The sequence below is a fragment of the Eleutherodactylus coqui genome, chromosome 3 (assembly GCF_035609145.1).
Source record: "Eleutherodactylus coqui strain aEleCoq1 chromosome 3, aEleCoq1.hap1, whole genome shotgun sequence".
In the NCBI taxonomy this organism is placed as follows: Eukaryota; Metazoa; Chordata; class Amphibia; order Anura; family Eleutherodactylidae; genus Eleutherodactylus; species Eleutherodactylus coqui.
In genome coordinates this window covers 38193036-38208475 of record NC_089839.1, presented here as the reverse complement: position 1 = coordinate 38208475, position 15440 = coordinate 38193036, and the positions used below count along the sequence as shown (strand labels likewise).

General features: G+C 43.6%; 1 protein-coding gene across 1 annotated transcript in view; it reads left to right on the top strand.

Moving 5' to 3' along the window:
• Positions 1 to 10292, top strand: part of COMMD1 (copper metabolism domain containing 1) — an 82531-nt gene extending 72239 nt beyond the window's left edge. Inside the window, exon 3 of the mRNA XM_066594482.1 lies at positions 10089 to 10292. Within this exon, the coding sequence (XP_066450579.1) occupies positions 10089 to 10196 (108 nt within the window). The 3' untranslated portion in view covers positions 10197 to 10292. The remainder of the gene's footprint in view (positions 1 to 10088) is intronic.
• The last annotated feature ends 5148 nt before the right edge of the window (positions 10293 to 15440 follow it).

The following is a 15440-nucleotide window of genomic DNA, read 5'->3' as shown; positions in this document are numbered from 1 at the left end:
GACCATACTCCTACTTTCAAAATTGGTGGTATTGCACCTATCTGACTCACACTGATCGCAAAATTGTACCCTATCCAAAGTTTAGGGGCTAAACTCATAATCTTGGCACAACCCCAATAAGCCAGTTGTTACCAGAGTCTACTTTGATGAGTACTTACTACGACATGATAAAGCAGAACTCTTGTACTGGCGTCCCCAATCACTTTGTCTTAACGTTTTAGGCAGTAAATGGTTTAATAATTGATGATACTTTCTAAAGGTAAGCTTCGGAAAACCTCTAATTTGTGAAGAAGGAAAATATAGCTAAGACTTCAGGCGACATCATGTCTCTCGCTGCACAACCGGAGGAGATTTAGCAGAAGTTGTCTCTTGTCATGGCTGATGCAGAACATCAGGCCTGTCGCTCTTGGCATAGCCCCAAGTGTTGGCGGGATTGTATACTCCCTGGAACCACTACAATTCCAGTGAGGCGACCTACAGTAAAGCCCGAGCCTTAGGTAGATATGCTATTTTGGAACGAACAGTCTTGAAAATGACATTCAAGGCATAGGAAGTGTATACTGGGAATTAATATAAAAGCCTCAGACAGTCCTAGGCCTTGACAAATGAGTATTAATCACTACATAATACAACACTGGGTTCAATGAGCAGATGAGTTTTTCAGCATGCACAATGCATCTTCCTTGATCTTTATGGTACTTTCAAAAATTGTAGAGTGCTGTTCTTGGTTCCACAGAGATGAACAGAGCAGAAGCTCTCCTAGTCAACGGCTGCTCCATTCTTATGGGGAGACTTGGAATATTCGTACCTGTTCTCATGATTGATTGGGTCTCAACAGTTGGATCCACAATGATCCTCTCTCCTGTGAGTGGTGGACAAGTTATAATCTGGTACAACCCCTTTATGGAGAAGGTTAATTTTGGCCTTGAGGACCTGGGGTGGTGTTCTGTTTGTTATCTGACCACATTTTTGAGTCGTCGTCTTCTTTCTTCGTCCATTAGTATAGGCAGAATATGGAAGTAATTCAATGTTGCCTTTTTTTGTGTTCTTTGAACACCATAAATTATGCTCAAAATTTATTTTGAAGGTTTTAATAAATGAGGGAGCGCCTAAAAAAAATTTTAAGAAATGCTTAACTTGCACATTAGATCTCAAACGAAAGATTCAAATTGTATTATTCATTGAGAAGGCGTATCGATGGTCAATGGAAACCAAAATTGACCGCCATTTGAGAGATGGATTCCAAACTGCCCAGAAAATCAATGATCTTCATCGTGTTTACTCATATTGTGACTCAGTAGTATGTATGACCCCCCACGTACCTGTATCCACTCCCGACAACATCTGGGCAGCTCTTGATGAAACGATGGATGGTGTCCTGGGGGTTTCCTCCTAGACCCGGATCAGGGCATCGGTGAACTCCTGGACAGTTTGTGGCACTACTTGATGGCGCCGGGTGCACCGATACAGAAAGTCCAAGAGGTTCTTAGTTCCATGAAGGGCTGTCATTGGCATCAATGCCTTCATCATCTAGGAACTGCCTACACACTCTGGCCACATGAGGTACCCAGTGCACCAGAGTAAAGTTGCTGCGAGGATTTCATCCTAGTACGTAACCACAGTCAAGGTACAATTAGCTATCATATGAAGGTTGCTGCGACCTTTTTAAGGATATGCCTTCCCCGACTGTCATTGACTAAATCGGTCTTGGAGGATAATATTGTAGGCAGTATAGCATTCACCATTGTGTCTCTAGACTCTTTCACATATGTCACAGGTGCTTATTTGGGAAGAGAACGGGTGCTGATGCCAAACCTGAGAACTCTAGTATTCTCTGGCAAATGGCATTCGAGTTGCACAGTGTTGGAGTATGAGCCTAGGTTCCACTACTGGACGTTGGGCCTCCTGGAGTCAGACAGTTTGGGCAGAAACATGCAGACCTGTAGTCTCTGGTGGTTTCTGGCAGTGCTCCTTCTGTTCCCCCGGTCCTGATGCTGGGGTAATACCCTTCTACAGCCCTGTACCGTTCTCCTGATGTAACAGCCGTGTCCTGGTACCTGCTCCATACTTTGCTGGGAGACACGGCAAGACTCCTTGTGACGGTACGTATGAATGTGTCTTCCTGGAGGAGCAGGACTACTTGTACAACCCGATTGGGCTGCAGGTAGCGCCTCATGTACCTAGAAAGGTATCTGGCAGAAAGGAAGGAGAACGAGAGAGGAATTGACCCCAGTCCCTTTTTGTTTCACACAGGCGTAAGAACATTTGCGCCATGTATTTGCACAATGGGCATTGAGTATTTGCGCACATGTGCTTGTTTTACTGTACTTTTTGTGCATGTAAATTGTGCAAAAAAACACGCAGCCGTGCTCCCAATCATAGAAATGGGCAATTAGTGTAATTCGTTAAATATGTGCACTTTCCTTGCACAATTGCACAGGAAAATAGAGCATTCTGCATATTTTTGGCATGAACGCAATGCGCACGCAAAATACGCTTTTATGTGAACAAACCCATTGAAATCAATGCGTTCTATTCACTGCGTACCGCTCGCTCAAATTTTCCGTACATAATGTTGCGCTAAAGGCTCCTCACGAACGTATTTTAGCTGCATAATATGCAGTGCTGAAACCCTATTGATTTGCATTGGGCCCTTCAGAGCTGCGCTTTTGACACGTATGTATTATGCGCTTAAGAAACGGAACTCAACATGTCCTATTTTGGTGTATTTTGCGCACCTTTTTGCACCATTGCAGGCGGTTTTTGCACATGCAAAACAGAGAATAAAACCCATTGCATTTTAATCGCTTCGTACTTATGAGCGCGTTTTGCGTGCGTATAGAAGTAGGACCTGCTCTGTCTTTCTGCGGCTTGCACAGCAAAGGCCCCCATAAAAGCCTATAGGAGGTGCGCAAATACCCAAGTGGATGCGTGAAACACTCCGCAGAACCGTGAAAGAACGAACACATCTGTGGAAGGGGTGTGTCGCGCGTGAATTGGCCCTGCATGCGCAAAAAGTACAGCGCTATGTGCAGACACACGCGCTAATGTACCTCCTTCTTTAACTTTGTTCATGTGCAAATACAGTGCACCGCGGCGAACGTTTTTGCGCATACGGTCGTGTGAAGCCGCCCTAACTGATCTAGTAATGCTTCCTTAAATCTTTTTACTGTGCTTCCCTGAAGATAAGACAGTGTCTTATATTAATTTTTGTTCAAAAAGGTTTAACTTTTTTTACATGTATAGCTGCCTGGACACTATATAAATTGACTTTTTTAATTAACTGTTAGCAGGGCTTAATTTTGGAGTAGGGCTTATATTTCAAGCATCCTTAAAAAGCCTGAAAAATCATGCTATGTCTTATTTTCAGGGAAACAGGGTAGTAGTGTAGATTTTGTTTTCCGAATTTTGAGTGAAAACTGTTTTTATTTGTGTTTCTTTTTCATGTGTTTTTCATAAGATTATTTATTGCCCTTTTTTAATTTGAATTTATTTATTTTTGCTCTCCGGGGAAAATTTATTTTAAAACTCTATTTTTAACATTTGTGCGCCGGAATATTTGTGTAACCATAACAAATAACTCCTGTTGGAAGAGAATACTTTCCATTTCGCAGCATTTCACACAATCGTGTCCTATATGCTTTGTTGCAAATATGGCTTCAGGACTCTTTATGCTTCAGTGGTACATGTAGCTTGTTGCATATCATTTGTTTCACTGTGTAACGCGGTAAAGGATGCTGGATCTTACTGTTAGTTCAGATTAAAAACAACCGAAGTTTTATGCTGTGTCTTCTTAAAGGTACATTCCATTTTTAGCTGTTTCGCCGCAAGAAGTAGACAGCTCTGTACATTGCACAGTGGTCAGTGTTGGTACTGCAGGTTGAGTCTTTATTGAACTAAACAGAACTTATCCTGCAGTACCAACCTGGGCCACTGTAAAATGTACAGAGCTGTCTGCGTCCTGCGGCAAAACAGCTAAAAGTGGGGCAACCCCTTTTTTAAGGGAGCACATTATCATTTTTAGATGTTAGAGGCTGAAAGTTAATTTTACAGAGGTGATTGGCATTACGCAGGTACTACGTATCTATTGTCACTCTGACCCCATTCTTGAGGTTCATACAGAAAAATAGCATAGTGCACAACTTGGTTGTACGTAGGGCCCAAAATCAAAATTAAGAAAATCTTTCGGTGCCGCAGATAAGTTTTAGCAGCTCACTTTGTACAAGCCTCTAAAAAAAAAACACTAATGAACCTATTAAACACATTTTGCACGTTTTCTTACCGTTATATGTAGTTAATCAGGTGTCAACCCAGTGCCCCGTTAATAGTCATAGTGCCACCAGGTGTCCCGTTAATAGTCATGGTGCCACCTGGTGTCCCGTTAATAGTCCTTGTGCCACCAGGTGTCCCGTTAATAGTCCTAGTGCCAACAGGTGTCCCGTTAATAGTCCTTGTGCCAACAGGTGTCCCGTTAATAGTCCTAGTGCCAACAGGTGTCCCGTTAATAGTCCTAGTGCCAACAGGTGTCCCGTTAATAGTCCTTGTGCCACCAGGTGTCCCGTTAATAGTCCTTGTGCCACCAGGTGTCCTGTTAATAGTCCTAGTGCCAACAGGTGTCCTGTTAATAGTCCTTGTGCCACCAGGTGTCCCGTTAATAGTCCTAGTGCCAACAGGTGTCCCGTTAATAGTCCTAGTGCCAACAGGTGTCCCGTTAATAGTCATGGTGCCACCAGGTGTCCCGTTAATAGTCCTAGTGCCAACAGGTGTCCCGTTAATAGTCCTAGTGCCAACAGGTGTCCCGTTAATAGTCCTAGTGCCAACAGGTGTCCCGTTAATAGTCCTAGTGCCAACAGGTGTCCCGTTAAGTCATAGTGGACCCAAGTGTCTCCATTATAATAAAAGTGCCAAATTAGCAGAAATAGTGCGTCCAGGCGCCCCCAGTGCTCCCACTTTTATAATACTACCCCCAAATAACAAATATCTATACTGGTCTAAGCAGGCCACGCACTAAGTGCTCTTCTGGGCTGGCGCAAGCTGTGTGGTGAAATGACCTCATCGTGCCGCCTGCATCGGGACAATGAAAGTCCCGGTTCTGTTCTTTGCGCTGCGCTCATGCAGGGCTGCCCGAGGTCCTGACTTGCACCGCTACTGCTTTTATCGGAGAGCGCAAGTCAGCATAGTGGGAGAGGAAGCTGCCGCAACAATTTAGAGCTAGTGAAATGCCGGGCGGCCCCATGACACCAGACATCCCTCGCCGGCCCGCATGTTTAAAACTGCAGTAAATCGCTGTGGTCAAGATTCCACTAGTTGTTGAAATTGATTTTCAGGAATATCGGCCCCTGCGGACAGGAAGCTTCTTGCATTTGCTATAAATTAGATGAAAGTGCTGACATGTTCTGAGCAGCTGACAGGAAGGGTTCATCGATTCATGCTGCTTGTGCCAAATTCTCACCTATCCTCACGGTGCAACAGAAATCTGGATTCATCTGACCAGGCGATGTTCTTTCCTGGCTCAGTGATCCAATCCTTGTGCTCCTTTTCCCAATGAACTCTTGCTTTCTGTTTCTCTTGGGCTACAATGGCACTCGAGCCAGTTGTCTTCTGTTATAGCCCGTCTATGCTATAAGGAAGGAATGATCAGGTTTGCTTTCAGACTCATTAGTTGGAGCACCACTACTATATTCAACTGCAGTTAGCTTGAATGTACATGGCTTGTTCATCAGAACATTCTTGACCTCCTCCTCTGACCCCTTTCATCTAGGAGTTGTTTACGTCCACAAGATCCCCTTTTGCTGGATGTTTTCCTTGATCACACCATTCTTGGTATACTATCCATTCCATTGCATGAAAACCCCCCACAAGGCTGGCAGTGAACTCCCTGCCCCCGACTAGTCTAGCACCGATGACCAGCTCTCATTGGAAGTCACTCAGATCGCTGGATTTTGGCATTCTAATGTGGATTCACCCTGAAACTGATTGACAGAAACCTTGTCCAATCGTGAGGGGGCCGGGCCTCTAATAAATGGCCCTTCCACTGGCTGTATTGTGTTCTAGGAGTATTTTGTGCTCCGAAGCTGACATTTCAGTCATTGCCCTTTAAAACTCAAGATAGTTGTTGACCACCACCGTCGTTCAGCCCATGACCCCTATTACGTTGTAGAGTGTGAACTCGCTTTCGCTTCACTGCTTTTCATTTTTTAAGCCCAAAGTAAGCGGTTCGGGTCATAAATAACGGCCCCTGTTGACATTACTCTCAATGTCTAAGAGGCAGATGTCACAATGTCTGCGGCGTACGGTAAAATATGCTAAATATTGCACTCGAGTGTGATGTCAACCCAACAGTGGAAAACAACCCTCCTACATAGTGAGCCTTTCACCGGCGCTGATTACAGGCTGTTAAATATTAAGTTCATTATCTGAAGCAGATGACATTGGATCCTTTTTTTCCACGCTATGGTAGTTTTGCCTTTCACCAACTACTTTTATATATCCTTTTGTCACAAGCCTTTCATTAAAATGTAGCGCTGCAGAATTGGAGGCGCAAAATCCACAGCCTTTAATGTAACTGCGAAGTGGATACAATGTTACCAAAGAAGGATCTGTTCACACTGGGTAGTTCGGCCACGTATCTTCTGCCACGGATTTGTGCGCAGAAAATGTGCAGCACATGTGAACTTTACGGCAGAAGCGTTGTGAAAACTCCAATACAGAAAACCTGCCCCATAACGGCCATAATAAAGTGGGTTCTCTAAGCCAGACGACCCTTTTTAGTACCCTCAAGTAGTCAGGGGCAGATACAGTGTGCAGAGGACACCTGTGCAAAGAATATGGTGCGGCTCACCCCTCTCTATACTTATTACCCCCCATAGCAAATTTACCGAAGCAGATGACTCCTCATTATAGTCTTCTAGCTATATGGATATTGCCCCATTGGGCATTTACAGCACAGTCACAGGAAGTAAGTACCTGATTTGCTGTGGTCTTGCTCCAGAGACCTTCACCTATGGAGGGGACGAAAGTCCTGCAATTCCCAATTCAGAGACACTTTTTAAAGGGGTTTTCCCACAACTTTTTAAAATTGCTTCACAGCCACTCCACAAACAGGTAGGACAGTTCCCACAACTGTTCTACCTGCTTGCTGCCTACAAGGTCATGTGACTGCTTGCAGCCAATCACTGACTATAGAAGGTCACTGCTGTGACCAGTGATTGGATGTAGCAGTCACATGACCTGGTCAGCAGCAACCAGGAAGGACAGAGTCGTTGTGAAGCAGTTTTAAGTCATAAGCAAGCTGATTTTCCATATTGAAATCAATGAAGAAGTGACAGAATCTGATTCTATCTAATGGACTGCAGACGTTGGGTTTGTTGAGGGGTTTGAGGAGGATTTTATACAAAATAATGGCCGGCAAATTAGTTTTTGGTATAACAATGTTTGTATTCTCAGTTTTATGGCGATCCAGGGATCTAACCGTGTTAGAAAAACTGGTTAGTGTTAATTTTTAATGAAGCTATGGAGTTGTGTGCACGTATTCTACACGTGTTCCCAGGCGATGCTGTAGAATAGATGTGGCCTTTAAGTAAAAGCAGAAATTAAAGAAATGATTACAGTAAAAAGGCAAATCCAAATAAAATCCAAAAATTCAGCTTCTGTCCAGAGTTCTTCCCTTTTCGGTTGCGCTTTCTTGGGGTCATGTGCCGCAGCAACCTCTGCCTGCCTTCCTCCAAAATGCCTCCGGTGCTTGGCTGCTGAACAGAGTTCCTATGAACCACCTGGGGATCTGGACAAAAAAAACCACCTCCTACTTCCGGCCTTTTGTTTCTTAGGCCAGCGAAGCACCAGCGTATTACGGCCGTATTTAAGCATCTGCATTACGGACGTGTCGCGGCCTGTCCATGGGTCTCTGACCCGAACTCCAAACAAAAATTCCTATAATGCTCAGAGTTCGGGTCAGGATACTCGCATTCGGACTAGGATACACGTATGGACACACAAACACTTCCGGAATATGCTGGTGTGTCACCGGCCTTAGAAAAAACATGGCTGCTTTCTTCCAAGCATAGCGCAACTCTTGTCCGTAGGGCTGTGTCTAGGATTGCTCCTTAGCTCCCATTCACTTCAATGGAGCTGCAGTACCAGTCACAACCCTACGGACAAGGGTGGCGCTGTGTTTGGAAGACTTGTTTTTATAATCCTTTCTGAAATGGCACTTGATGCCACTTAAAGGGTTTGAGTTATAGGGTTTTTTTTGTTTTTGTTTTTTTATTAAATATGCTGGCCATGTGGTAAAACAATAAAACAGCCTACACTCACCCGTCCCAACTCCATGCACTTCAAGTGCCGCCTCTCCGTTCACACTGCATGCACTTTGTTCACAGGCTGCAGAGTCAACTTTTTTATGGGCCATCACGGCTATCGACCCCTGAAAGCTATGATTGGCTGCAGCAGTCTGTGATTGGCTGCAGCAGTCTGAAGTTCCGTGATGTTCACCTTGCAACTTGTGTACAGAACCAATGGGCTGAATGGAGAGGTGGTGCTAGACGTGCATGGAGCCAGGATGAGTGTATGTAGTGGAATATATAGGAAACCCCCCCCCCCCTTTTAAGGGCCTTGATGTGGTTGGAGAATAGAAACATATTGCTGCTTTATTCCAGAAACTCTTATTTAAGGACTGTCTATTATTAGAGTTGGTCCTATTCACTTGAGTGTAGTTGACCATCAACATCACACATAGGCCAAGAGTGGCTCTATTTCAGGAAATAAGTGTTTCCTTAATCTTGGCTCCTCTTAAGGGAACTGTGTCATTTACTGATCACTGTCACATGAGACAATAGACTGTCATTTACTGATCACTGTCACATGAGACAATAGACTGTCATTTACGGATCACTGTCACATGAGACAATAGACTGTCATTTACGGATCACTGTCACATGAGACAATAGACTGTCATTTACTGATCACTGTCACATGTCTTTTTTATTATGCAGGGTGGCAATTCATCACTATAGTGATGGAAAAAGAACGGTGCAAAAGTGAAACAGATTTCTTCATACATGAATTGATACACAACAGCCAGAATGACCTATAAAATGATAGAACAACTCTTCAAGTTTTTATTGCACGTTACAAATGTTCCATGTGGACACCGTTGGTGACACGGCACATGTCCAAGTTAGTAGTCCAGTTCTGCCCAGATGCACCCCGGCATATCCATTGTTATCGGTTCCACTGCAGCGGAGATACGTTGTTTTATGTCATCTAGTGTCACCAACAGCACCCGCATCGAATATCTGTAAGGTGCAATACAAACTTTGAAAGCGTTCTCATCTTTTCATGTCATTCTAGCTTTTTTTTTCTATGTCTATTTCATAGATGAAGAAATCTAGTAAGAGATTGTAAAACAAAGGTTACTATTTTTTTTTATTGCAGACACATAGAGCGCTTATTGAAATGACTGTGAAAGAATCCCTCGAAGTAGATAAGCCTTCAGGAGACAGGGCTGCCTGTCCACAGGCGAGTTTGAATTGTGTTCCCCATGAGCGGAGAATTATTGCGATTCTCCTCTCGCGGGCGGCAAATCACAGCATTCTGTGATTTGCCGCGATTCTCCGTGGTCAGCCTATCTGTGAGATTAGGCTGACCGCGGAGATCCACCTGCAGGCTCCTGCTCCCGGGCGGTGGCTCCAGCAGGATACCGCGACGCCCATGGAGAGGCAGCCTAAATTGTCCCATCTCGGCACTTTCTGGTCGAGATGAGGAACTCTCAGGCTGGTTTCCTGACCACTTCGTCTGGTGTTACGAAAACATTTGAGCATGGCAGCGTTACACGGTTTCTATAATTCCCATTCACTTCAATATGAATTATGGAAGCAGCATGAAGCTGCCGCAATCTGGATGTTTTTCGTAACACCCGTCGGGGTGGTCTAAAAAACAGGCGGAGGATTTCTCATCTCAGCCAGGAAGTGTTGAAATGGGAATACCCCTTTAAGACACAAGTAGTGATTGGACTTTGCGCTTGTTTCTATTTATCGCCACTACTATTTTCTGTTTCGTTTTTTTGACTAGTATTTTCTTTTCTCTTCTAGGAAGCTGAATTTTTGTGCCTGGAACTCAATGAAACAAAGATGAATGAAATGCTCAAGAAATTGTCCGAGGTGGAGGAAAGCTTGGCAGCATTAACGCAGATCAGCTAACTGGCAACGGGCACAACTTTTTTTGTTTTTTGTTTGTTTTTTTTTGTCCATTTTTTTAATAAATGTATCACAAATAAAATTTACTTTGTACTTTTTCATTAAAGTATTTTCAGGATTTTATATGTAGATATCAAAACCGTTGTACCAATCGTACGGGGTTACCTTGATCTCGGATATTGTATCTTCCCGCGTCTAATCTGTTCTGTAATAGAACTTTTTGTAGTCACTCAAATTGCCCTTGACACCAGCCTGCAACTAGCCACATACTGATGCCTCCTGGAGTTCGGTGGTGATTCTGATGCTTCCAGTTCCAGAGTTCTGAAGATAGTCATCACATCAAATATCAGTGGATCTTGATTTTTAATGTATATGGAAACAGGCTTGTTGGATTTGTTTTTTCTAGGGGGAATAGTGGATTTTTCCACTCCTTCTAGTGGTAAACATGCACACTCATATTGCCTGAGTAGGCATGTTTAAGGGGAAATTCGAGATGGGAGGAGATGGCTGTTGGCCAAGTGAGCGTTCACCCAACAGCTAACTTGGGAGTACAGCTAGTTTTAAAGGCTGTGTACACCTTTGCATTTTTTTTTATCAATGTCTTTTTTGGAAATTTTAAGACACTTTGCAATTGGTTTTCATAAAGTTTTTTGCTTTTTTTTTTTTCTCCTATGTTTAAATTCATTCAAAGTCATTGGAGGACTGAAATAATAGCAAATTCTGTCAGAGTAAACTGATACCATCTTCTCTAGTCTGCTCCCCTGATGTGAATGTGCATTTACTGCCTCTCCACTGGGCTATTATAGAGGGCTGTATGACCGTGCTGGGGATGGTGGAGGAGATCGGGAAGACAGAGAGCAGAGAAAACTACTATTACAGAGGACTGTAATTCAATCTGGGTGAATTTGCTGCTCTGACCAGCAGCGACTCAGAGAGGGCATGAAATAGAGTGATAGCTGTGCAGTATTGAGTGGGTGTAGTTATGCTACACAGACTCTAAAAGAAGACAGGGCTGGGCGAGCTGAGCATGTGTGCATTCATGAGAGAGACTAGCTAATCAGTACTTGGGAACTTCTGTCCAGACAAAGTTAGAGCCCGCAAACAAAGTAGGAGTTTTTTTAAAAACATGAAAAGGAAGACTGAAAAAAAAATCCGATGTGCTTATTTTTTTTCTGTATATTGATTTTTTTTCATGTACAAAGGTTTCCGTGGCCTTTTTAATTATACCTGCTTCCTTTCCAACAATATGGCCACCATTACAGACCCTAGAGAGATTGTTGCCAAGCTTTGCCATGACCGTAGCTGTAAGTATTCATGATGCAAAGGCTGAGCTCCCCCACACACGCTCTCTCACACACTCCATAGTTTATTCTGATCTTTTTTTTGACATTTATTTGTTTTCTAAGGTATAAATAACATTTAGGCGGATTCAGACGAACGTATATCGGCTGGGTTTTCACGCCAGCCGATATACGTCGTCTCTCTCTGCAGGGGGGGAGCCTGGAAGAGCCAGGAGCAGTGCTCTGAGCTCCCGCCTCCTCTCCACCCCTCTGCACTATTTGCAATGAGGAGAGTCGGGACGGGGGTGGGGCTAATTCTCGTAATTTAGCCCCACCCCCTTCCATTGCAAATAGTGCAGAGGGGCGGGAGGCAGAGAGGGGGCGGGAGCTCAGTTCCTGCTCCTGGCTTTTCCATCCCTCCCCCCCCCCCCGCAGATGAGGACACCGTATATCGGCTCGGTGTGCAAAACCAAGCCGATATACATTTGTCTGAATCCAGCCTTAAAGTGTAACCGTCTTTTAAATTTCTTACCAATTTGACTATTTGAACAATATATTTTATTATAGAAAAAATACAATTTCTCCACTAAGCACACTCCTCTCCTTCACAGATCGCTCCATTCATTGCTAAAATTTATTATCAGAGACGGACTTGTAATAATACATATTTTCAACTTCACTGAGAAAACTGTTTACAATTGCTAGCCATAGAAGTCTATAGAGAAAGAGGAGAGATGGCTATGTAGCAACTGAAAGAGACTGGCACACCCTACTTCTAGTAAGTGTTTACTATCTAATCCCAGTGCTAAATTCACAGCTACACTGCTCAGTACTGCTGTATAATGTTCTTTTTGCTGCTGTTTCATCTGAAGCTGTGATACAGAGAAATAGGAGAACAGGATCCCTTCTTTGTGTGTGCATCAGAACAGTAGTCTAAACCCACCCTAGAGGTATAACTGAGAAATCTTACAGAGAAGAAAAATGCAGGATATAAGTCATATAATTATCGGAAACTGTTATTCATGTACACACTCGACAGCTTATTCTAGTAAATCTCTTGAAACCACAGGTATGCTTTATGTTTAACCTATACATCAATTGTGATGTAATTCTGTTTTATTGTTTTCCTAATTTTTCATATTAAAAGTTTTTTTTGGGTGCAGCCATACTGGACAACGTATAAGACTATGTACCCTAATAATGAACAGGCATTTTCTGTTCTGTAGACATCACTTTGCTGTAGTCCTCTAATCATCACAGGCGCGATTGCAATGACAGGTGACACCTATATATGGATAACACAGGATCTACCATTCATAAGAGGTGATATCTACAGCCTACCTCCTCCCCCTCTATGCACAATGACCTCACCACAGAGAATGCCCACAACACTTCCCCTAGAAGTCGGTCCCTTTCTCTCTATTGTTTCTGTGGTCCATGGGGCTGCTGTACAGAATAGAAAGTGCCATACTATTATTAAGCCTAGTGGCCAGGGTGGAATCTGCAAGATGTTAGGATTTTTCTACAAATATATAGAGTGAAAGGAAAAAGAAAATTAGTAGAGATGAGCGAACGTACTCGGATAGGCACTACTCGTCCGAGTAATGTGCCTTATCCGAGTACCGCTGTACTCGTGCTGAAAGATTCGGGGCGCTCCGCTGCTGACAGGTGAGTCGCAGCGGGGAGCGAGGCAGAGCGGCCGGGAGAGAAGGAGAGAAAGATCTCCCCTCCGTTCCTCCCCGCTCTCCCCTGCAGCTCCCCGCTCCGCAGCGCGTCCCGAATCTTTGAGCACGAGCGGGGAGGTACTCGGATAAGGCACATTACTCGGACGAGTAGTGCCTATCCGAGTACGTTCGCTCATCTCTAAAAATTAACATAAAGTAGATTTCAACAATAGGTCATTTTCTGATGACATATTTGCTTCAATGAATTACCCTTGGGGTTGTATGATACTAGAACAATTAGTCTCTTTTCTTTTTTAAGGACTGTTTTTTGGAATTGCAACTCAGCCCCATTGAAGTAAATTCGGAAAAATTGCAATATCAAACATAGCCAATGTACAAGAGTGGCGCTGTTTCTGGATTAAGTAGTCTGTGAAATAAGAAAGCTAGTTTTACATGGGATGACTGTAGGGCATACTGTATAAGTGGACAACTGTCCCAGTGACCGTATATTAGTCACTTCTATGCAGTGCAGCCTCCTGTCTGATGCTTATTAGGCAGCAGCTTGATGCTGAGATTTCTCCCTACTTTCACTTCTCTGTGCTATCAATCCCATTGTATGTTCAGCTACAGCCTGCACCATCTCTGCTGCAAGAAGGACACTGCCATTTATCTAAATAACTTACAAACCATTAGTATACAATCAGGAGGATGAGCTGTGATCACCTCTATTATTACTGTGTGACAGGAACTGTGTGATCCTCATCAGTAACTGTGATGTGGGTGGCTTGTGTGATGCACTCCCATTTAATATCATCACAGGGATTATGTTGACTGCAAAATTGACTAATTTGAGAATACATAAACCCAAGTAAATCTGAGCTGGTTTGAATTGAGGGCAGAAGACCCACCTGAGGAGGAGGACTTCAGGAGTAACTAAGGTAACACTAGCTCACTTATGTATACTGAGGGGGGAGGGGATAGCTAAATAATGAATTAAAAAAAAGTTAATCAATGTATTTAGTTTTAGGCATCTGTAAGGTTAATCCAGTCGCTGCGTATTCATGTTTACATAGCAGAGGCAATTATATAGCACCTAGAAATGACTTGTGATGGCCAGGTCCTGTTTTGCATATAAACATCACATGGATCTGCCTGATACAGTAACAAGTTTTTCTGTTCTGGAAAGTTCCGTCTAGGTCTGGCCGCCTGTTACCTGCTGTATTTTATTCCTTCGACCAGACTTTTCTCACTAGATGTACATGTATTCCTGAGACACAGCAGACAACGTACTTTATCAAATAAAATCTCATATCCTCGGTGTAATATAAGAGAAGAAAACCGCAGGCGATAAGCAAAAAATTGATTCTGTAAAAAGTGAATCATTCTGTTTTACTGCAAGTCTTGAACCTGGTGAGTTCCACAATGTCTTCAGCTCTTCACATACTGGCATCAGTTCTGTTCCTTTCAGGTTTTTGATCTCTTTTAATGGCAAGAATCGTATAGCCTGCAGTGAAAATAAAAAGACCGTACATCGATGTGGACTTGATCAACACATTATATGTCGATTGGATCCATCAGGATTCTCTGTGTTCTGTTTGAAAATAGATCCGTCAGTACCATCATGGCTCCGATAACCATACCTGAAAAGAAAATAGCGCTCCATAGTGCAGAGGGGCTGAACAGTTTGAGAACAGTAGAGATGAAGGAGTAAAGGTACCTGGATTTGTTGTGCAGCTGCACGGCAGGGTGGTAAGCTTATGAGTGAGCAGCCTATGGACTGATGAGCGCCTCCATACAGCAAGTGGATATGCAACAAAAGGGGAATCTTGATGCGTTAGACAGAGGAGCCAAGGCCCAGCTGGATGAAGAGTTCCTTTAATAGCAACTTCCTCCAGTGCTGAATGGCCACCTACCTTAGGCTTTTAACCAAAGGTTATCAAGTACAAAATCATAAACAACCCTTATACATTAAAACATAAGACAAACGCATTGGGAAGTATGTCTCATATTTGGTGGGGTTGCCCGCCGATAGCTTCTTTGTGGAAAGATGTATCAAGTCTCTTCAACAAGCTAAGTGGCGGAGACGTGCAACTCACCCTTGAAGTGGCTGTGCTGTCCATGTTCCTGGGTTCTATACCCAAGATGAAGAAAGGCCTGCTGCACTTTTTTGTACAGGCAGTTAGACAGACCATTCCAAGGTTCTAGCGGTCCGATGCCTTTCCCTCTAGAGGTCACTGGCTTGAAGCCATCAATGAGCTGGCTAGATACGAGGAGATGAGTGCGGACGAGGACATGAACCCTGA